Source organism: Haliaeetus albicilla, chromosome Z, assembly GCF_947461875.1.
Source record: "Haliaeetus albicilla chromosome Z, bHalAlb1.1, whole genome shotgun sequence".
NCBI classification, from domain to species: Eukaryota; Metazoa; Chordata; class Aves; order Accipitriformes; family Accipitridae; genus Haliaeetus; species Haliaeetus albicilla.
In genome coordinates, this window is record NC_091516.1 from 1,698,024 (window position 1) to 1,719,708 (window position 21,685).

Genomic DNA, 21,685 nt, shown 5'->3' on the forward strand with positions numbered 1-21,685 from the left:
TTCACATGACATGCTGTGATGTGGCACCTGTCTGTCCGCACACTGCTAAGCCCACGTGTCACTCCCTAGTTCAGACGCCATGGTTAGATGAGCCACAAAATTCCCAGGACAAGTGAGTACTGTGGCGTAAATGGCCTCAAACAGAAGGCCCGTGTTACAGCCACCATAGAAACGGATCATCTCCATTCCACTAAAACACACTGAGAAAGTGTCCTATGTAACCCATATCGACCCCACAGTGCACAGCCTGGGCCCCTCCTTCCTGCCGCTATATCCTTCATCCTGAAATAGGGATGTCTGCCACACAGACCTGCCCTCCATGGAGAGCCTCTGGCTGCTCATCGCTGCAAGCCCTCAGCCCAAGCATGCAGGGAAATCACACCTCAAAACCCCAGCTGTGTTACAGCCATAAGCCAAGGAGGACACAGGTGAGTCAGCTGGCCTTCTTCCTATCATCACCTCTCATGGCAGGCACAGGAGAGCTTCAGTGGACCATGTATGTACGCACTATAGCATGCTGTGCTTAGGAGAAGCTGCTCGGAGAATATCTGTGTTACGGCCCGCTATGCTGATCAAGAAGCCAAGGCTGTGCTTGCCAGATCATGTCGTTATTTACTCTGGCACAAAATTAAAATAACTCTGTTTGTACTGGAGCATGAGCAGAATTTAACTCTTCCTTAAAAATAAACATGCAAGCAAGGAATATGAAAACATGTAAGAGTGTAAGAAAATATATTTATTAAATTCCATGGCAATACTATGGTAAAATTGTTAAATACATGCGTATTTTTAGACACCCAAGCAATACAACAGGAGTTACAGCAGCCAAGCAAACTAAGTTTAAAACATATGCAAAGTTGGTATCTTAGTGTTAGGTTAGTCTTAAATGTCACCTCCCACACTGGAATATTATATCCCCAATATCATCCCACACTTCCTTTTTCAAGCATGCATTTATTTAACTGCTTAGCTAATAAATTTTCATGTTGATACAATTTGTTGAATCAGTATTTTACTTGGTATGCTACAACTTCATTAAAGTGCCTTGTGATGATTTTGCTTAAATTGTGAAAGAAGTATTTTTTCAGTAGCAGATTTGGAAGCTGGAAAACTTCAGTATCATTCAGCAACAGAAATATGTTAAATGACTGATTAGATTTAGTGTGTTAGGAAGACTATTTTGTCAGCTTGATTTATTGATTTATTCTCAGAATTAATTTCTATAGATGACTTTCAAATTGCAAACAATATTTTCACTAGTATTAAACAGAAGTCCATTAAAATCTTTGTAAAAACAACATAAAAACATCTCTAAACAAATTATTTACGCTGTAAAAAATATGGTATAAAAAGAGCTAAAAAAAACATTGAACCTGTTCACAGTATATATTTTAAAAGTTACAGCATTATAGTACAACATTTTTTTTTTTCAGGTGACCTGTATGACTCCACCAGCTCCGCTGTTTTGTGTGCCACAAGATCAAAGTCCAAATTACTGTTACCTTCGAGTAGGATTTCACACACGAGTCGATTCAGTTATCTTATTTTTTTACTATCCCCTTTTTTTTACTATTACAAACTTTTCTGACATGCTATGAAGCATAAAATGCTGTTCATCCTAAGCCACTCTTGAGTCACATTAAGGAAACACTGACAAAGTTATATTCAAGGATTCTTTTTTTTATTGTATTACTACTAAAAAGTGTGAGACCTTGCCAGATTCTATTTTACTTTGCCCTGCTTGAGCTATTTCTTTTTTGAATTTTCTTCAGCCCAAAGAATGAAAATGTGAACATTTCATTTTTTGCTTTGTCCCTGGGTAAGTTTTACTTCCTATACTTTGCACAACGTGAGACCATGAGACCAAATGAGTTGCAATGGTATTGAACCTTCTTGTGGAAGTTGTGCGTACACTTCCACTGGAGCTTGCTTTCATGTAACAACAGCTGAAGTGCAGATTTGGGACTGTCAAAAAACCTACCTAGAGATTCTGTTGGGTATCACATCAAAAAATAAGGATGTCATCTGCTCTGCTGCACCACAAAGTCACCGGGGCTGCGCTGGCACAGGGAGAGGGTGAGACTGGAGAGGGATTAACCACATCCTCTTATGCGGCACCCTGCCATTAGACCAGCTCACCTGCATGGCGATGCTGAGCCCCTGCCATCCAAAACAACAGAAGTTCTCTGGGGACTTTTTTGTTGTGAGAGCAGAAGGAATTAATAGACGTTTTTGTGGGGAAAAAGTATTGTCATGCACCCTGGGACAAGTTGTAAAGTTACAGAAACCCCTGCCAATATCATCTGAGGTTTGTTTGCATAACATGCAAAAAGGAAACAAACACTGGCTATCTTAGAAACACTGGGGAAAATCCAGAGTTATATAAATGGGGGAGGAGAGGAAATAAAATCATTATGGAAGAAACTGTTTTCCAGCTTCTAAGAAATATTTAAAAATTTAAGACGGGCCTAAGCATGAGGAAATTAGTTTTTAAACATTCCAATATTTCTGAATCTGTGTCTGGCATTTGGGGTCTGGGACTGTGTTTCCAGGCTTGCTAAGGAAAAGGCAAAGAAAAAGCCAACAACAAATCTTGCGAACTGTCGACAGCATCTCTGAGCATCAGCCACACAGGGCACTGCTTAATGCACAGCAGCATGAACTCATGTAGTGTGTCAGAGGAGTGAAGACGGCAGCTATTTCCTCTAAGATGAAACTGCATCTCAAAATGCGTATATTTAAATACAGGGCTCCAAAAAAATCACTTTGGGAATTGCAAACCAACTTCCTCTGTAATATGCACCTAGGTACATAATGATGCAAGCACATATGTGCATAAAGGGTTAGGACTTTTCTTAGTGTTAAAAATATTAATGCCATTTGCACTGAAGTCTTCATCAAAGTCTGTGGCAGAACAGAAGATGCTATTTACATGGGAAGCTCTTGATAGATTTATGGTACATGGAGCCTTGTTAGCAATCTGATCCTTTAAACATTACATTTTTCCTATATATTTCAAATTATTTTACTATATTCCTATCTACTTGTAGGTATACAAATATTCAATTTACAAAGCAGTATTTGTCTAAAAATAGAGCACATGATTTCTCATTGCCTTTTCAGAGTGATGTCTGAACACCTTCTACCTCCAATGCATTCAACTGCCTTCATTTTTGCTACTGTTCATGTTCAGCTGAATGTCCTGGAGGACAAGATCACAGGAAACGCCACAGCCCTAAGCTTTACCCAGCTGAATGTATCAAAAAAAAAAAAAAAAAAAAAAAAAAAAGGCAGCTTGAACATGCCTCTTCAGAGCAGCCTAAAACTCAAGGTCAGCAGGAGCTTGCTGCTGCCATGTTCCCAGCAGAGGAAAAGCTCTGGTCCCCCACATAAACCAAAAATGAAGAAACATGGCACATTTGCCAATTGTGTTGTGACAGACAACATGGCTACTGGTTCCCTTTGGAAATGGTTTACCCATGAAAGCAGCAACTACAGATAATAAAGACAGCTACCACAGCAAATGTCAGTCATTGGGTTCTAAGTCTGCCTATGCAGCCACTGCATAGCAGGGGAGGTAATTCACTGCCCGCCCGTAATATTAGCTTACTATTTTGTTGATATATTAACTAGTAGTTCTGTGAGGTATATCACATGCAGAGCTACCATCCCAAAATTTAACAAAACCAAGATCCCAGATCCCCCCACATGTCAGAACAATAAAAATAATGAATGTGTCAGATAGGAGAGTGCACGATGTTACATCAAATGTGACTGAGGTTGCATGCATACAGCGAACAGCACAAAAACCTATTACAAACCCCAAATTGTCACATATGACAGGCATGGCTCAAAAATAAAAAGCAGCAGCACCGATGATTTGCTTCAGAAAGCAATTGCTTGGCATTAACACCCTACACCTCTGAACACTGATCCAACTGGAAGATTGAAGCACTAAGTTAGGAGTAACAGTGTTACAGACACAATCCCTTCTGGTCATATCCCTTCTGGAAGTTGTTGTTTTGTTTTGTTTTTTAAATGCTGAACTAGTCTTATTAAAAAAAAAAAAAAAAAAAAGCAAAAAAGCCCCAAAATAGATATTCAATAAAGGAGTAAGATCTTTCAGAAAATGATGGTTAGAAAATGCAGTACTTTGCTTCCTAAGACATTTTTCAGAAACAATTTGACTGAAGAGGCTCACCAGGAAGCCCTAAGGCACTAGTACAAGGAGTCTGAAGCCCAAAGTTTAGTCTTACAATTGTTACCAATGCATTTAGAGGCTAAAGAGCACCATGCTTTGAAAGTGAATTCGGTACGAAGACATTCCTAAAGACACTTCACTAGCTTAACATGGCACTTGGGCTCAGAAAGCATGTCCATTCCCTGACAGTCCTTGTCACTCATTCTTACTGCTCCATGCACCTAGGGATGTCTTCACACGATCACTAAATTAGCACGCAACCTCTCACTACCCATCTGGTATTTGGATTCACTGCTGAAGATTTAAAATAGGCATTGGAAAGGAGTCCTCACTGGCAGCACTGAATAGGCTCAAAGGAAACCACAGAGGCGAAGCAGCTGAGCTCTCAAGTGCTGGAATGGAAACTGCTTACTGGTTCATAACCATTAAGCAACAGTAAATGATGCTACATATACTGCACAAGCCTGTGTCTCTCCCCCATTCGCCCCACTCCTCTGATACTGATACAAGATGATGTGTACAGTAAGCCATTGCTATTAACAGGACTCTTCTGCCCTACATCAAAACACCAGTCAAATAAAATATACAGTCATGGTGTTTTTTTCTTAAAAAAAGTGATGGATAATTAGATGAGAGTGCTTTGATAACATCGAGGCAGATCCTGTGTTTGTGGACCTTTCCCCTGCCTAATCACTACGAAATGAAGCAATTTAAAATGCTGTTGCCTTTACTGAATAGGAAGAGCAGCACAAAGGAAAACCTGAGTATGTGATGCATATGTTTAAGTGGTTCATTGTGGGAGCACTGCAAAGGGTGTTAGGCTGCTCCTTGCAAGCTCTATGTGTTCTCAGCAGCTGCCCTAGCTTCCAGTCTGCCAAATCAAAAATTGCTAGTACTCTCAAACTTTAGTTTGGTTTTATTTCTTGCAACACACAGCTGTATGAAAGCACGGTTATTCTTCATAATCAGCTGTTCCACTACAGAGGGGTTTTTTTGTTTGGATCACTATACAATACTGATTGCTCCTCTGCATTGAGAAACTGCTCCATAAAAACCCCAAACCACTACCCATACACTCTGTCCATGGCATCTTCTGCTTTCAATTAAAAGCATATGGCAGCATAATCTAAAATTCATCTTAGGAGATAAACACATTAAGACAAATCTGCACTAGTGAAAAGAAATCTGCTCTAAAAGACATGTTGTGAGAAAAGGTTGTTAGGTTTTAGCCACCTCCCAGCTAGCAAGCACAAAGGGCAAACCTGCTTCCTTTTATGTATTAGGTTAGTGTTCTGAATAATAGGCAGTAATAGATTAGGCATGAAACTTTCTCTTGTGGTGATGCCTGGTGACAGATGGACACCAGCTCTTCGCACTGCCTGTCTGTCTTTTCACTTGCAGCTCCGCTAATTCCAAGACTCAAACTCAAAAGCAGAATCCTATCTGCACTTTCTGTTCTTTCAGACACACCTTGCACTCTATCAGATCTGCAGACAGATTTATTTTTACTGCCTTCACAGTTCACTCTTCCAGGAGGCACACACAGGCAATTGTTACTGATGATGATGACTGAATGCTGGTTAGTGTTTTGCTGTTTTGTCAGTTTTGAAATCCTTCTGTATTTTCATTCTATGGTGATGGCAGAGACACACCAACATCTGAAACTGCAGCATCCTTTGCTGCAGTTAGGTTTAACCTAATGCTTGGTTTTATTCTGATGGCCTGATCATGTGGTTTGGAGAACAAATGTCTGCCAAGCTAGCCATCCTCCTGGTCTGCTCTCACACCTTTACAACTAGCAGCTTAGCCAATTCACCCTCCTTATCTGTTTTGAGATCTTGTTTAGAAAACCACTCCCCTATCTTATTTATTCAAAAAACCCCAAAGTAGATAAGGAGATTGAAATCTAAAAAAGATTAGGTTAGGACTCTATGGAGACCCTTTTTGATCAAGCTCTTTAGTGTTTGACCTCTCACCACTGTGTTTTACAGTAAGGAACAAGTAAGTTAGAAAGCACTTTCTCCTGTAAGCTAGTGAAACTCACGTGTGCCACAATATGAAGTTTACACAGTGAAATGTTACAATTACAGCTGCCTAGAGATCCATATATGAAAACAAGCATTTTCAAAGATGATTGTTCTGAACACTCCTTTAAGCACACAAATACATTATTTAAGCTTTCTTTGCATCACATGTCTGGTAAAGGAGAGGTAGAATTAGCAGCACTAAAACCTCCTTGGGTTTCTCCCTGCCACTGGAGAAATCCCACCTTGTACTCTCAGGTACGATTTGTAGAGAAGGTCCTGTTGTTTAGACACTCGAGAAGAGCCAGGCAGCAGGTGGCAAAGCTAATACAATAAAGATCATCCAAAGAGCAATTTGTTCTCAAGGAGCTAGTACTACTACCTCTGATTTTGCATGCCACACTGCTTGGACAGCTAGTGTTAGTAGACAAGATTTCCCCATGGCTTACATTACTGTATAGTGCAAAGACTGCTGAACACTGGGGGCGAGGATTATTGTACCACTTTGAAGCAAGAGATCTGGAGCTGAAGCTATGAAATACAAAATGCATTAGTGCAATACATTAGGAAAGATTAACTCCTTAACCAAAGGATAGAAAAAATATAGCGCATTCTAAGTTTAAAAAAAAAATAAAAATTAAACTTTATGCAGTTCTTGCTGAGGTTTAAATCAGTGTTACACTTTTTTTCCCCAAGTTTGTACCCCTGAGTCAAACATTGAATAAACATTGTACAGTAGGTACAGAAACTAGTGTCTAGTTAAAAAGCAATAGATTCAAATGGCCATTGCTTCAGAAGTGTTAAACAGTGACAATACCCTTCCGTATGGGAGAGGACAAAAAAAAATAGCACTCTCATTTGTTCTTAGTTTATAACTAGGTAAAAGATCTCAAGAGTTTCCAACCACATTGTTTCCATGTGTTAGGCTGAGGTTTGTGATAAATGAAACCTTCAGCAAGGAAACCTGTCGGGGCTGGATCATTTGAGTACGCACAGCTGAGAACAACTACAACAAAGCAAAGCAATCTTTCCAAGTTATAAGTTGCATGAGACAATATTAATCTTGGAGCACTATGTGAAGATAGGCAGAGTTCTTTGACTATGATTATCAGGAGCTCTATACTTAATACCCTTTATATTCAATATATCTTACTAGAGTAATAACTAAATTGCTATAACTTTGGCCGCTCGGCCTCTATTAAAATGGAACATTAACACTTCCACTAACTTAAACATGGTAACATTCAGCTCACTAGAACCTCTGCTGACTGTCTCCAAGAATAATTCATGCCTTTTGCACTTTTCTTCTTCCTTTCTTTACAACATCAGGAATAAGAGCTTATTTAGAAGACAGGTTCAGGTGCAACGAGGGCTCACTGTTAATCATTTGGTTTGTTCTGAAAAAAGTGTGTAAAGGACCACCCTATGTTACTGGGTTTGGGAGAGTCTTCATCATCTTTTGAGGGAAGCAGAAACTGTCGGGAATTAATGGAGCACGGGCTTCCAAAAGATGCATTTTCATTGTTGCTTTCAACTGATCCAGGAGAGTCTGGAGTGTCCATGTTCCAGGTGTTTGTGTTTGCCTGAGGTCTGTAACCTGCAGTTTTATCCAATTCTTCCTCTGCAGGTGAGCGACTCTCTATTTTCAGAGCACTGATAGGCAGCTGCATTTGTGGCTTATAGCCTGCTGTAGTCACTAGGTCTATTTCTGGCTCCTCCTCTGGTTTAATTTGAGGCTGGTACATTGACTGGATGTCAATGTAAACCACCTGAGATGACCCCACAGGTTCATCCATAGGGGGATTTGAGATCTCCTCTTCAATGATAGGTGGGCAGTAGGACACAACCACATGGTTCTCCGTTTCTGAGTCAGAGCCATCTTCAGGCACAGTGGTGTCTGCTGCTGGGGACATCATCTCAGTGTCTTCAATCTTGGGAGCTGCAGACCGTGTTTCCACCACTTCAACACTATTGGGGGTGCATGGGTTCATTTCCAGTGTTTTAAGTGTCTTATTCCCCTGAAGTGACAAAAAGTAGAAGGGGAGAGACTAAGCCAAAAGACCTGGAAATCCTGAAAGCAACAACTTGCCCAAATTAAACCAGTATGTTGGCTTGTGGCTTGCACTCATCCCACTGCCATTAGTACAGTATTTAAAAAAAAAAAAAAAGTGGTTTAGTTCTCATTTTCTGGCTCATCACTTATTCCTGTTAATGTTAAAAGTATTTTAGCCAACTTAAAGACACTCCGGATCTTGCAGTAAGTATTTGAACACTCTTTCCCCAAATCTTGGCTTTGTATAACCCATTCCAGAACGTTGTTTAAATGTTACACTCAGTTCCAGCTACTATGTCTACCAGAAGGCTGGGGATATGGCATGTACGCTTCTCCACACTTTCTACTCCTAACACTACGACAAAGATGGGTTTGTTACTCCCACATCGTTATCATGTACTGACACTTCTCATTAGTGTGGGAGGACACAAATGCAGCAATCCTTTCCAAGTTCAAACACTGCAAGTAACTACAGTAACAACAAGAAAGCTCTTGAGAACAGGTGACAAAAGTTACTCAGTAACTTGCCCTGTTCCTCCCTGCCACAGTGTTATTTCTACAACTGGAAGACTCTAAGCTCGCAAAAGTATTCTTTACTCGTGATACCTTTCAGAAGTTTAAAATACCAGATTTAAAATAGGGTTACCTCACAGATGTTCTTCTGAAACTGCAGTGCCTTACTGTTCTCAGGATTCGGGATCTCTGGATAAAATGTTTCTTTAATCCTTTAAAGAGGGAAGAACAAACTTTTTAAAGTTACCAAGCCCTGAAACAGATTGCGAATACACAAAAGGAGTCAGGACATTTCCCTTTAATTCAGAATGCTGAAGACATCTGGCACAAATATTTAGTGTGTTACACTTTCACTGAGTATTTAATGGAAAAAACAGCAAATGTGGTTTTTTTTTTTGGTTTTCTTTTTTTAAACTGGGGAACTCGATATGCCACGTTTACGAAAAGTTGAAGATAGGATGTCTACCTGAATGTTTGTGGATGGCTCACAAATTATAGTTTGTTGCCAGCTTATTTCCATTTGGGAACTATTTATAAACAGTGCTCACTGGGAGACAGGCTCCTGCAAAACCTTTTTGCATTCCTCACTCTGACCTCTCTCCAACTCAATTTCTCCCTCACCTTCTACAATGTGTTTTTGCCACCCACCTTTAAACAAAGCCCACTGACATCTTTGGGTACTTGGAGAAAACAAAGAGGAACTGAAATTGTGGAAAACTCTAGCACTGAGGCAAACACATCCAGGAAAAGACCAGTACTGAATGCAGGTATTTACCATTCCCTCTTTCGGTAGCAGAAGACACTGGCCACCACTCCAAGCAGCACAACCACTGCCACGGGGATGAGAATTGCAATGATTAATCCTACAGCTGAGGGACAAAAAAAAAAAAAAAAAAGAAAAGACAGTAAATGTATATCCAAAGTTACCAGCGAGTTTTATGCTTTTTCTAACATTCCCACAGATTAGTGACCGTTTCATTAAACTCAATCTAACAGTGGTCTGCAAACAGTGACCTATACCATACACTTTCCCTCTGCTGGAAGGGCAAAAGTCCATAAACAGAGCTGATTCAGTGATAACTACAGGAATCAGCAGATACTTCTCTCTGATTGCTCAATTGCGAAAGGCTTCATGTGCAACACAAGACGGATTGCCACTGTAATTCTGTTCTCAGTAAGCACTGGAATTGCACTTTCATGTTACTTGAGCTAGCCAAATCTCCGTTAATGGCTCTTATAGGCCAACAACTCATTGCACAAACTGCACTGCCTTACAATGCTTCTAATCTCCAGGGTTTAGCTCCAATACATTCCCACTGCCTTCCTCTACTGATGTTAAGTGCCTCAAGTTTGATTTTTCATGTATTTTAGTTGTACCCCAGTGTTTAGTCTTTCATGAAATACTTTCTTTTTTCCCCTCATTCCCTAAAGTAATTTTTTTTTTTTTCTAACTGTCTTTCTGGGTTTGTTTCTGTCAGGGGATCGATAAAACTGAATTCAAAGCAGAGAGGCATCTGTTTATAATTCTGAAACTGGTAAATATTTCCACAGTGTCTTTCTTCCCACCATGTATTAGCAGATATTCATCATGGGGAATGTGACAAAAACAGCTAGCTGCTTGAGAATACTAAGTTCAGACTCAACCATACTTAGTAGTAGCTTAGAAGTTATTTTTCTTGTATACAGTACCATGAACTACAAGGTAGCTGTAATAGGAAAGGATCTTTTCCTCACCCTGAACAGTACCAATCTTTTGTATTTAAAAATAATCAAGTAAATAAATTAAAAATTAGACTGTAGGCCCAAACTACCTAAGGGGACCAGAAAAAAACCAAAATAAGCTCAGCTTTATATACATTGCACAGGCCCTGTGCTGAAGACTATTAATGAACAGGGATATTCAACTTACAGTCCTCCTTTGTCACCACATAGAGGCTGTTTGGAGGGCTCAACCCACCAGCAGTGTAGGCTTGTAGGTCCAGCTGGTAACTTGTTTTGCCTTGAAGATCAAGTATTTTCAAAGACTTCTTTGTTAAGTCAGTGATATTCTTAACTTTAAGTTCTGGATTCCCTGTTTGTTTGGAAGCAATAAGAAAAGCGTAACTTTGTAAGAAAGGATTCACAAAGACAACCCCAGCTTTAGCAAGACTTTCTCGAAGTCAGCATATGAAACCTGAAGAACAGTCTGTGTAAGGAAAACTGAAATAAAGAATCCTAGCAATGCTGCTTGCTTACACAGCACCAAACAGCACAGGAGTGTGTTGTTGCTGCAGGCTGGCTTCAGTTTCTTACACTCCTGCTTTTCTTATGTTCATGTGACTCAGGCTTCAGTTCTGTACAGAGATGCCCTTACAAGATGGGTACTGGAAGAATAAACTCAATTAAATATAGCCATGTAACCTCGCCCATGTCTCGTCCACCCAGGATATCTGTATGCAGGGCAGTGTGCCACATTGCCACTTAGTCACTGTATAGCTTTATGGCCTTTGTGAGCCAGGGTTTTCTCTGACTTTTGCCTTATATTAAAAAACTACTATGCTAACCACACAAGGAGCTGATTATTTCAAATGCTTTTGTCACATATCAGGGGCCAATTATGCCAGTAAGTAATGCAACTGAATTATGATTAAAGCATCTTTTTTTAAAGTGAAACTAAATTATTAAAAAAAAAAAAAAAAGCTTGAGCAAGAAAGTTGTGATCTATAGATTTCATTTACCTGATTCCGAAAGCCTAGGCTTTAAAGCATCTTTTTCACCTTTTGCAAAGGAAAGCCGATATCCCTCTAAAAACCCCTGACAATCTTCAATAGGAATGTCTTCCCATTTTACCAATATAGAATCTGAAGAAGTTTCTTCTACAGTAAAATTTGGTGCACGTTTTGGAGCTGTAGGGAGAATTATGAAGGGAAAAGCTAGTAAGTAACCACCTTATTAAATGCTGAATCCATGTGTTTCATCAGTTTCATTTCAGGGCTAGCATTTTCAACTTGTTCCTGAATACTTTTCCCTCCTTGTCAAGAACATGTGAAAAGACTTAGCAGGTGATACTACAAAAATACAAGCATGTCAGTTTCATTGTTATTAATTACTGCTGTATTATCTACTAACAGAGGCTGAAAGAAGAATCTCTCCTTGGGCAACCTTCTTACAGATCCATACATGTAAATACCCTTCTTCCTGCTACAAATCCCAAAAGATTGCATAAACATCCAGACCACACAAATTACTTAGCTTTTAAAGGCTTTAACCCTGTGACTTCATGGCTTGTATTCAAATTAAACAAATTCTACATTCCTATCATGGAAATCTATCTCAGTTTAAAAGAACTACTCTTAACAGGCATCACAATTCCTTATTCCAATACCTGCACCGCACTGAAAGTGTTAGAGCAGATACTGTGTAAGGTCATGTGCATCAGGACTTAGTCTGACATTTGGCATTGATCTACCAGTGCTGAACTCATGTTTAACAATGCATCTATTTTTGTCTTGATGGTTATCTGTCCAAAGGAAAATCTAAAGTTTTAGAATGAACCTATGCTCTTGTGCAAAATTAATACATTTCTCAGTTCCTAATAAGTTTCTTCTGCATGTTTGATGCATTTTTAGTCCCCCAAAGTCTTTATCCTTTCATCTTGAAAGCTTCCAATCTGTTGAGAACACATATGGAAGAACCTTCTGGGAAACTGTTAAGGATTTTTGCAGAGATACAAATGGCTGAAAGTTGAGTTTCTGGTAAAATTGCCTTAATCTCACCTTCAACCTTAGCAATGAAATAAACAATGGCATTTCCAAGGGGTCAGATTATGTCAGCAGCTCAGTTTTCCAAGCAAACTATTTTAGCAGAAAACACATTAAACTTCAAAGTGAAATGCATGCTGCAGTTACAATACAGTACAGTTGTGATGTTAAAGGGTAAAGCCAAGTTCAGATACCTGCGAACAGAAAGCATTCAGACACTAATGCATCTCCAGGCAAGGAAAACTCAGCCTTGGATCAAACCGCAGTTACCCAGATGGGGTTGGTACAGGAGGGAGTACAAGTGCAATTCTCAAAACGGCTTATACTCTAGGATCTCGTTCTGGTCTAAGAAGTGCTTTTAAACAGAAATGTTGTAGACACCTTTTATATTTGCTGAGCTGTACCAAATGTGCTCAGAAATTTACTTTGACTTGATAAATCAAAGTAAGTTGCCTCCTCTCCTGCAGAAGTGACTGCAGGCCTGTGGTTCAAATTATGCCTGTGCCTTCAGCTCTGAAGACCACTGTCTCCAGAGAAAACTTCTGTGACACTCTGTGCCACCACACAAGCTGGGGAACACAGGGTCATTCCAGGCTGGGAACTGGAATTGGCTGGAGAAATGTATCACAATTATATACAGAGAACAAGCAGAAGTCAGTAGTACTGTATGGGGATTCTGGTTTCAATCCTCTTCTGCCAAAACTGAGCTAAAAATAGACACAGTCTAAGTCCACTTTGTAAAGATCCTGAATGATAAAGTGCACTTACGCAGCTCTTTCATATACCCAGTTATGTTTTTCAGTAACTGATATCCACTGGATTGGCAGCCATATAGTGAAAAGTTGTATCTCACGCCAGGTCTAAACAGAGCTGCAAGAGAACATTGCTGTAAGAATACTTCACTTATGAAGAGTGATGCTTTTAGCTTTCATGGGACACAGACTTACATAAATACGTATTCAAAAATTACAAAGTCTTAGACCACGCTGTTAGGTATAAACACTATCTCTGCTTGTAATTCCTATAAAAGGTATTCCATCAGATGCAGCTTAGAAGCAGTAAGCAAATCTAGCTCCCAGAGAAATTTTGATTCTAAACAAATAGGATTCAAAACAAGCTACTCAAATTTCATAAATTGCTCTTTCCATGGGGAAACACTAACTGAAGTTACCAGAAACAACCCCTTTCCTTTCCTCCCACAGTAGCCATGTAGATCCTGCCTCCTCAGAAATACAGATGTATTTTGAAATACCCAAGCTTATTACAGCAACAGTACAAAACAAATTCAGAGAATTCTCAAAAGTGATAGTGAAGCACTTTAGCCATGAACTCCAGGCCTGAACTGACTCTGCAAAACACAGATAGTCAGCATATTTCCAGTTCACATGTCTTTGGTGGAGGCATAGGTGTTTAATACTACAATGTGTAAATAATTTACCATCTCCTGGGATTTTCTCAAGTTGGGGGTGTACACTACTTTCAAAATTTTTTCTAAACAGGATGCCACTGTGAAACTCTACAGAAGTCAAGTGGGGTTTGCAAGAGTTGAGGTCCAGCCCGAGAGATTCTCCTGGCAGGACTAAGCACTGAGGTGGATCTGCTAGCTTGAGCCCTGTCCTAGCGGCCTGGTAACTCCCACTATGTGCTGCAATAAGCATCCCAGGGAAGAGCTCAGAACTAGAGCACTGCATTGTTGGACAGACATAGCATTGTCTGCTTAGAAAAAAGCAAGCTCTAGCCAGTGCAAAGGAAAACAACATGGACACAGTGTTGTAATTACAGGCACGAAAACATATTGCCCCCCTCCCAGGTCCCACTCCCCCCCAGCTGTCCTATGTACACAGCTCCAAGTTGTTTTCTCTAACAGAGACTTTATATACTCAACTCTTCTAAAAAGCAAATATGTACTATTTTAGACAGCAGAGAAAAATCCTACATCTTTCTTGGGTCCTCTCTTTCTTCTTCTGCTCCTACTTGTCCAACCACAGCTGAGTTTCATTTCCCTGATCTGCCCACCAGCATCTAGAGACCTGAAATGTGCCCTGTTCCAGGAAATTTCAATCGCTGACAGCAAGCCAACACATGGAGGTCACACTTAAAAAACTCTGCCTCATGTAAAAACAAAGGATTAGTCTCCCCCCCATCCTAAGCAGCGTTGTTTATGTTTAGAATCCAAATAAAACCCCAAACCGTAGATTAACCATTATGCATTAGGCTGAGTTAGGAAGTTGCTGGGTATAGCTAGAAGAGGTAATTTTGAAACAGTTAATAAACATAGTATGTTAACAGTCAAGTAAAGACTGATATTTGGATTTGGCAAGGTTGTATAAGAAATTAAAATAAACACAGTACCAAGAAGGGTTTCATTTATATACACAAGCACACAGCAATGCAACAATCTTCAACTTAAGAGTATTGGTGTTGCTCTCATTCCACTTGCTGCTCAGGCTCTCAACCAGAAAGACTCACAAAAAATTATTTCTGACTTACCAGACTTTATCACTGCATCTGTTGTATTTGAAGGAAATTTCTGCCAGTCCACACTACAGGGTTCAGACCCAGATGAATGACACCATTTTACTATGTAGCCACAGGTCATGTTGGGGTAAGAATTCCAAGAAATATAAATTCCATTCCCCATTGCCACAGCCCGATCTGTTTTGACGTTGTCTGCAACAAAGACGACATAAAAATCCATCAGACAGCAGACACTTATCTGTAGTCCAAGCTGGAAGAAAGCCTTTCAGTCACAGCACAAAGGTTTTATAAAGTGTAGTCATTTCTAAGAACAAGAGGTACGCTCCTGGTACCGTGAAATTTGAAGCGGTGCACGCAGCTATGCTTTCTGAAGTGCTGGGAATCAGACGTAGCCTGCAGCAAATCCCTCAGCCAGCCTTAAGTATGATGACGAGAAGTGCTGCATCTCAGGACTGGCTTAAAAAGCACTTTTTCAAGGTAAGGATTTACAGTAGATGGCAGGTTCAAATCTGACTTGACACCAATTTGGCAGGAGCCTCCAGCTATAAATTCCTGCTGTCATTTCATCAAACAGTTTGCTTTGTGTTTCTTTCAGAGTGTCTTGCTGTCACTCGCCCGACCACAGACAACCATTTTTCACTGACAATCGACAGCAAAAGTCAAGTCCCTGGTGAACTTTATGGAGGCTCCAGTCCACCAAGGGTAAATTTTTAAAAAATAAAAGCTTTGCTTTTAGTCTATTTTTATTGGTTTGGATTATCAAAGGTTTACTGCCCTTGAAGTGATCAGATCTGGGAACAACTTCTGATTCCTGCAGCTTCCCTCCACAGCTGTCCATCAGATGGGACCCCGCTGAGCTAAGGGATGTTTTCCAAAGGCCACAACAACAGTGGTGGCCCCACAACAGATCTGCAAAAACAATCTCAGGGTTTCAGTTTTTCCTTTTTCAGTGTTCTCATTTATGCTCCCTATTGAGTCTATTATTTCATGTTATTAAAGCCATAAACTATGGAAAGCTGAAGGGCAAGGGCAGTTTTTAAGAACCAGTGCTGTGAAAACTTTACTCTCACAGATGTGCTGTGAATGTTGAAGGACTGCCTATTTCTAAATAATCTTAACATACAGCTAAGCATACCATCCTTCTCTAGCTTGCTCATGGTGAGAAAGACACACGATTAAAAAAAAACAAATCAACTCCAGAAGTCTTTCCCTAAACTACTATGCATCCAGTGAAACTACACTTCTATGATGCTGGAAGAGAGCATATTTCTATTTAGACTGCTTTAATTCTTCTATTTACAGGAGAGACTTTTTACTGACAGTGAGCACATACTCTCTAAAAAATGCTTAAATACACCACACTCGATTTTATTTCCTGTGCCAGATGACTAGAAATTCACCCAGGGCAATACTGCTCATTTTGGTGTATTTATAGCTGCAACCTAGACTAGCAGAAGTAACTACTAGCACTACACTACTACAATGGTAAGGGAGTCTGTAACAGCCAGATTATATGCCCTGACTCTCTACAGAGCACTTTTCAGAGACAGTGAGAAATTAATTAAGGCAGAGTACCCTTTGTTTGTGTTTTCAGTTTTCACAAAACCTCAGCAGATCTCAAGCTTCAGAGCCACTGCTCTCTTACGGACATTAAAAGCACTTACAGACTGTACACAGGAAGCAGCCAGAAAAGATGTTTGGGCAGAAATGTCATCCAGTTCAGTGAATGAGTCATCTTTCATGACTCCAGTCAGTGACTCAGACAATTCTTATACCAACTCTGGAGCAAGTCTTCAACAAGTACAAGTTGGGTAACACCAAAGGGAACCTCAGACATCTGACAGAAAGCTATACGTGAATGCAAAACTCCAGCTGCCATCAGTTGTCCCACACCACAAACCTATTACAGAGACCTCCTCGACTCCCAGAGTCTCGTTCTTTCACTGCTGAAGGAGAGCTATGAAAGCATTTTTATTCATTCAACTGTCCCATACAATTAATTACTTTTCTCTCCAAGGAGCAGACTAAGAATATACTTTTAGTTATCAGTGTTCTGGAGAGGCAAAAGAAACATTAAGAGCAATGGTTTTCCTTTACATAGAACAAGCTCATTTTTCTCCCACTGTGAATCTCAGTCAAAGCACATTTCTTCCTATGAGAGATGGCCTTGTCTTACCAGAACCTGAGTTGCAAGACGGAAAACTGTGGTACCTGTTCTCTGGGTGGGGAAGGAGAAGCAGCACCATACATGCTCCTGGCAAACAAGCAGAGAGGGGCCTCACTGTGTAAATCTGTCCTCCCTGCAGAGCATCGTCCAGATCCAGAGCTAAAGGTTTGGGCCTTAGGAGATTACACTCTTCCTGGTGTGCAGGGAAGCATGGACTCTCAATAGCCACATGCAATATTATCTTTTCCACAAGCTCAGTGTTAGTGGCAGAAAATCATTATCTGGCTCAGCTATTTCCCTTTACAAAAGCCCACAGCAAGAGTGGCAGTGCTTTAATTGGGGAGCTAAAGTCCTATCTCCTTTTCAAACACTGGCTCCTAGCACAAGGATGCCAACACTTTCCCAACCAGCCCAATTAATATTCTCCTGCAGAGCTCACAGGCATTGAACTAACAATTCTCCCCTTAAAAAGCCACACAACAACCCCAAAACTTTATTCTCATTCTCTTTAGCATGCAACACTTTTCAGCTTCTCAACAAGAACACACAGAAATAAACTGAGCTCCCTAAACATCAGAGATCGACACTAATGCATTGAAGCCTCATTCTTCTTGTTCCTGGGAGGTCTCCAGAAAAGGGCAAATAGCTGCAGAGACTGCATACTATCACCTTCCTTTTATGCAGAGAGCACAATTAATTGGCAAGATGCTACCCTAAAAGCAAAGCAGCAATTTTCTTCTTCCCCCGCCCAGTAGATTGGGGGAGGGAATAAACCAGAAACCAAACACAAACAAACAAAGCATGTATCTATCTTATTTTTCAATAAACAAACTCGCCCAGGTACTCCCCAAGCTTTGAAGATATTTAGCTCTCTGCTGGGAGCACTCACCGCTTGGAAGTTCTACACTCGTTATCCTCGAAGGAGGAGACGAACCTGCGTGGTTTTTGGCTACAACGCTAATTACACAGTCGTTTTTTCCAAGTTTTATCTCAGTGCTGTTGAAGGGTTCGGTGACTTCTTTATATTCCAGTGGTGTCTCTAGCACATAGCAGGACACTTCATGAGACACTATTTTTCCATTGGCTTCAGAAAGGGATAAAGGCTATGAGCAGACAAAGAGCGCATTAAAACCAAAATGGAATAAACAAAAGAAGACACAGGATATTACAAATTTAATGTCCTGATCTAGTCTGATAAATGTATAGGACTACAAGGCAGAAGAGACAGTTACTCAAGTGTGACTTTCAGGATTAATGCATAAGTTCATAAATTTTTAATTTTCAGCTAGGATGTATTAAAAATTCAATTCTTCATGTGAAATGCTTCTCAATGCAATGTTTAAATTATAAACATTTAATAATATTCTCATTTGGGGAAAAATATTTGTCTCAATGGATGCTTCTATAAAAAGTTAAGAAAAGCAGTCCGATTTATTGACTATAAACTTTACTCATTTATAAATGTGTAAGGAAATAGTTTTTCTTCAGTTACATTAAATAATATTTTAAAACTTTAAGTGTCCTATCTACCTTCCAGAAGATTTTTAGACTTTTTCCAGAAGGACTTCTCTCTCTCCAGATATCTGGTCCTCTTGTAGGAGCTAAGAAATAAAAAAAGAGGTTTGGGTTTTTTTTTCCAAGTTGCACAGTAGACAATTTACCATCTACTAAAAAGTTAGTTTTTTAGATGGCTAATTTTAAAATATTTGGCTTCACAAGTTCAACATTTTATCATCAAATAATTAAATAAACTTACGGGCTTCCAGTGTTGTGTGCTCCGCTACCATGCTCCAGTCACTCCACCTCCAGAAGTGGTCAGCAGCCGAACAGCGCACCCTGAAGTGGTATTTGGTATATGGGCGCAATGCATTCAGCTGAGCTGTGTAAGTTGAGAATTTTCCACCAGGCATGGAGACATTGTGCTGTTAAAAATTTACAGAAATTGACATGATACATATATATCTTTTTCTCCTAGATTATGCTGAAAGTCAACACCTAAAAAGGTGATATTTCTCCCCAAGAATATCAACAGTGTGAAAAAAAGCTGCAGTCAAGCCCTAGAAAGAAATTAATAAGAAAGAAAAGTATTTCCTATGCAGTCATCCTAAACAAAGGAAAATTTTTCAGATGTTTGCCAAAATAAAGTCATATGCAGCACAGGAATTGGAATATGACAGTAGTTAGCACCTTTGAGATGTAAAGCATGAAAAGGAGAGATAACACTGACAACCCTTCAACAGGATGAGCTCTGCACACAGTAGCAGGGTTGCTTCCCTTGTATCCCGTCCAGTCCCCCTCTCTCCCACATGCAGCAAAACTGCTCTTATGAGGCAGGCCAGGATTTCACCTCTGGTATTCAGAACCTGCACTTCCACTGTGCATGTGCACATCAAACTGGGCAGACAGAGGCCTTTTTCCTAAGATACAGGTGCAGGAGCACATTAAAGACAGTCTGTCTGAGCAAAATGTTTATCATGCAGTCTTCTTCCTAGGCAGTCATTTTTTCCTTCAAAAGATAGTACCCAGTGATCTCTGTTCACAGCTCTTATGACTGGACTAGCCTTTCCTATTATTCTTAAAATGGTGCGATTCCAGGGAGTATTTCAGTTTCATGATTACTTAAAGAAACCCTAAGGCTGGGAGTGTTTTTTACTGAATCTAATTATAACACATATGCATCACAGCTGCCAAAAACTGGACTCCAAGTGACTTTAAGATGCAACTAATTGAGCATTTCTAAAGCCAAATGACAACTTGAAAAATATAAAAAGAGCCAACTATCTCTCATACAGATGGAAAAGCTTCTGAAAACATCCTCAAAATGCCATGTAAAACCCCATAACAATTTTACAGCTACTTTTTTTTATTACAGAGAACTTGTGGAGGACGACATAACAAGGCTGTAAAAGCTTCTACCAAGCTGTTTGCTGTGTTTCAAAATATCTGTAGCTGTGGGCTCTGACACAGGTGCAGTGAATCAAACTGCTGTGGCAGCATAAGACCTTTCCATCTCCCACTGCCCCAGATGACTGACCTGGTAGCAGAGCTCACAAGCAAGTGTGTGCCCCAGGCTTCAGGCAGCGTAACGCTGGCTAGACAGAGCCCTGCAAATCTACTTTTTTAGCAGTTTAACCTAACTGAGCTGGGGTTGGGTGACACTTGGGTGCTTCTTTCCCCTTCTGACTGCACCAGAAGCAGTAACTGTTGGGAGCACGGAAATGTAGAGGGCTGTCGATGGTGGTATCCCAGACTATACACCAAAATCCAACTCAGCTCATCTGTCAGAGCTGTTGCATACACCTAAAAGCCAGTTCCTTCTCCTGTTAATTGCAAAGATATATATGATTTTCTTTGCAGTACCTAATCTCTGGGTACTACTTAACACATGTCACTACAGTGAAAATATAAAGCTTAAGGCTTTCATACTCATTAAGTGCTTTGAAAGCATTTTAAAAATATTCTTACAGAGCATGCATTAACTACTACCCTATTATTTTAGAGGCAATGTATATAACCATTATCTTCAGTCTCAGCTGCATCACTTCTGTGGCTTGAATGACTTTATTCAAGGCTGTGCCAAACAGGCAAGTAAATGCAGTGGGTAATAGAATACTGCTAAAAATCAAACAAGTGTTATAAAACCCAGCCTCTGAGGTTAATATGCTCAAATTACAAATTCAGGCTCTGTGCAGCAAGACCTTATAATTCAGCATGTGCCTACCCAAGCTGGTCAGAGATACTCCATCTAAACGTACAAACACAGAATTTGGGGGTAAATCTCAGGCCAACTGAATATGCAGTTCTGCCATTAGGCTTCCCCAGTGACATAGATCACCCCACTCAAAGTAGGCAATACGGAAGAAGAGGATATATTCCCACCACCTACACTCAGTATCTGCTGCTGGTGTCTGAATTAGTATTCTAAACTCCTCTGACAGTCAGCAGACTAAATATGCAGCTCGAGTCACTGACACAGAGCACCAAAGCCAGGCAAAAGCTGGAAGCCTGAATGCTGGAAAATCTGAACCCCACCCAGAAATACCACCTTCTCTCCAGCTCCAGAGGTCTTCACTGGGGATTACCTATTGATACACCCAGTGGGAGAATCCTTCCCTATCCTGCCTCTACATCACTGACACGCAAGCAGGTTTAGCAGCTCCATATTACAGCCAGGTGCATATCAATTGCTGACAGCAAGCAAATGAACTGTCCTCTGAGGGGAGGGGGGAAAAAAAAAAAAAAAATCAGCTACAGACTGCAAGATGCAATCTGAAACAACCACCAAGGAAGTCTGCAGGGCAGCAGCGCATCCTGGAACAAGTGTGTGTTAATACCTTTTGCACCAGGAAGCACAAAGCACAAGGATTGTTACCTAATGGGTCAGCATGAAGCACTACGCACCCTCTCCAAATACCAAATAACATGGTGGGTAATTTGACTTTCCTCTAAATTGTTTAAAACCAACCAATAAAAAAGAAATCAGGCAACAAGAGAGATAAGCAGAACTTT

The 21,685-nt window shown here is 40.2% G+C and overlaps 1 protein-coding gene across 7 annotated transcripts in view; it reads right to left on the reverse strand.

Annotated features, from left to right (window-relative positions):
• Positions 1–715: 715 nt before the first annotated feature.
• LOC104319407 (LIF receptor subunit alpha) overlaps positions 716–21,685 on the reverse strand; it is a 55,026-nt gene continuing 34,056 nt past the window's right edge. For all 7 annotated transcript variants that reach the window (XM_069777498.1, XM_069777497.1, XM_069777501.1 and 4 more), the window contains 10 exons: positions 18,933–19,098; positions 18,707–18,777; positions 18,066–18,279; positions 15,022–15,201; positions 13,300–13,401; positions 11,509–11,676; positions 10,701–10,862; positions 9,567–9,660; positions 8,925–9,003; positions 716–8,243 (listed from right to left, as the gene is read on the reverse strand). In XM_069777498.1, the coding sequence (XP_069633599.1) occupies positions 7,605–8,243; positions 8,925–9,003; positions 9,567–9,660; positions 10,701–10,862; positions 11,509–11,676; positions 13,300–13,401; positions 15,022–15,201; positions 18,066–18,279; positions 18,707–18,777; positions 18,933–19,098 (1,875 nt within the window). In that variant the 3' untranslated portion in view covers positions 716–7,604. The remainder of the gene's footprint in view (positions 8,244–8,924; positions 9,004–9,566; positions 9,661–10,700; positions 10,863–11,508; positions 11,677–13,299; positions 13,402–15,021; positions 15,202–18,065; positions 18,280–18,706; positions 18,778–18,932; positions 19,099–21,685) is intronic.